This window comes from Egretta garzetta, unplaced genomic scaffold (genome assembly GCF_000687185.1).
Source record: "Egretta garzetta isolate BGI_Z169 unplaced genomic scaffold, ASM68718v1 scaffold218, whole genome shotgun sequence".
NCBI classification, from domain to species: domain Eukaryota; kingdom Metazoa; phylum Chordata; class Aves; order Pelecaniformes; family Ardeidae; genus Egretta; species Egretta garzetta.
Window position 1 is genome coordinate 34,747 of NW_009260618.1, and position 260 is coordinate 35,006.

The following is a 260-nucleotide window of genomic DNA, read 5'->3' on the forward strand; positions in this document are numbered from 1 at the left end:
CCACCCTGACCCTCCCTGGGGGTGACCAGGTGACTGGCCCCCCCGCCCCGAGAAGAAAGCCCTTACGAAATGGCCTCCACCATGGCCAGCCCCATCATGATGGAGCAGACGGCGTGGTCCTCCCGGTACTCGGGCAGCCCGCAGATGCAGTAGTAGCAGTCGCCTAGGATCTTGATGCGCAGCTGGTGGTATTTCTGGGGGAGACGGGGGGGGAGACACACAATGTCAGCCCCCCCCACCGGCTGGGGACACACCCCGCC

The 260-nt window shown here is 66.2% G+C and overlaps 1 protein-coding gene across 1 annotated transcript in view; it reads right to left on the minus strand.

Moving 5' to 3' along the window:
• ADCY3 (adenylate cyclase 3) overlaps nucleotides 1–260 on the minus strand; it is a 21,877-nt gene that overhangs the window by 7,125 nt on the left and 14,492 nt on the right. The window contains exons 6-7 of the mRNA XM_035900724.1: nucleotides 67–195; nucleotides 5–11 (exon numbers count right to left, since the gene is read on the minus strand). Coding sequence (XP_035756617.1) covers nucleotides 5–11; nucleotides 67–195 — 136 coding nt within the window. The remainder of the gene's footprint in view (nucleotides 1–4; nucleotides 12–66; nucleotides 196–260) is intronic.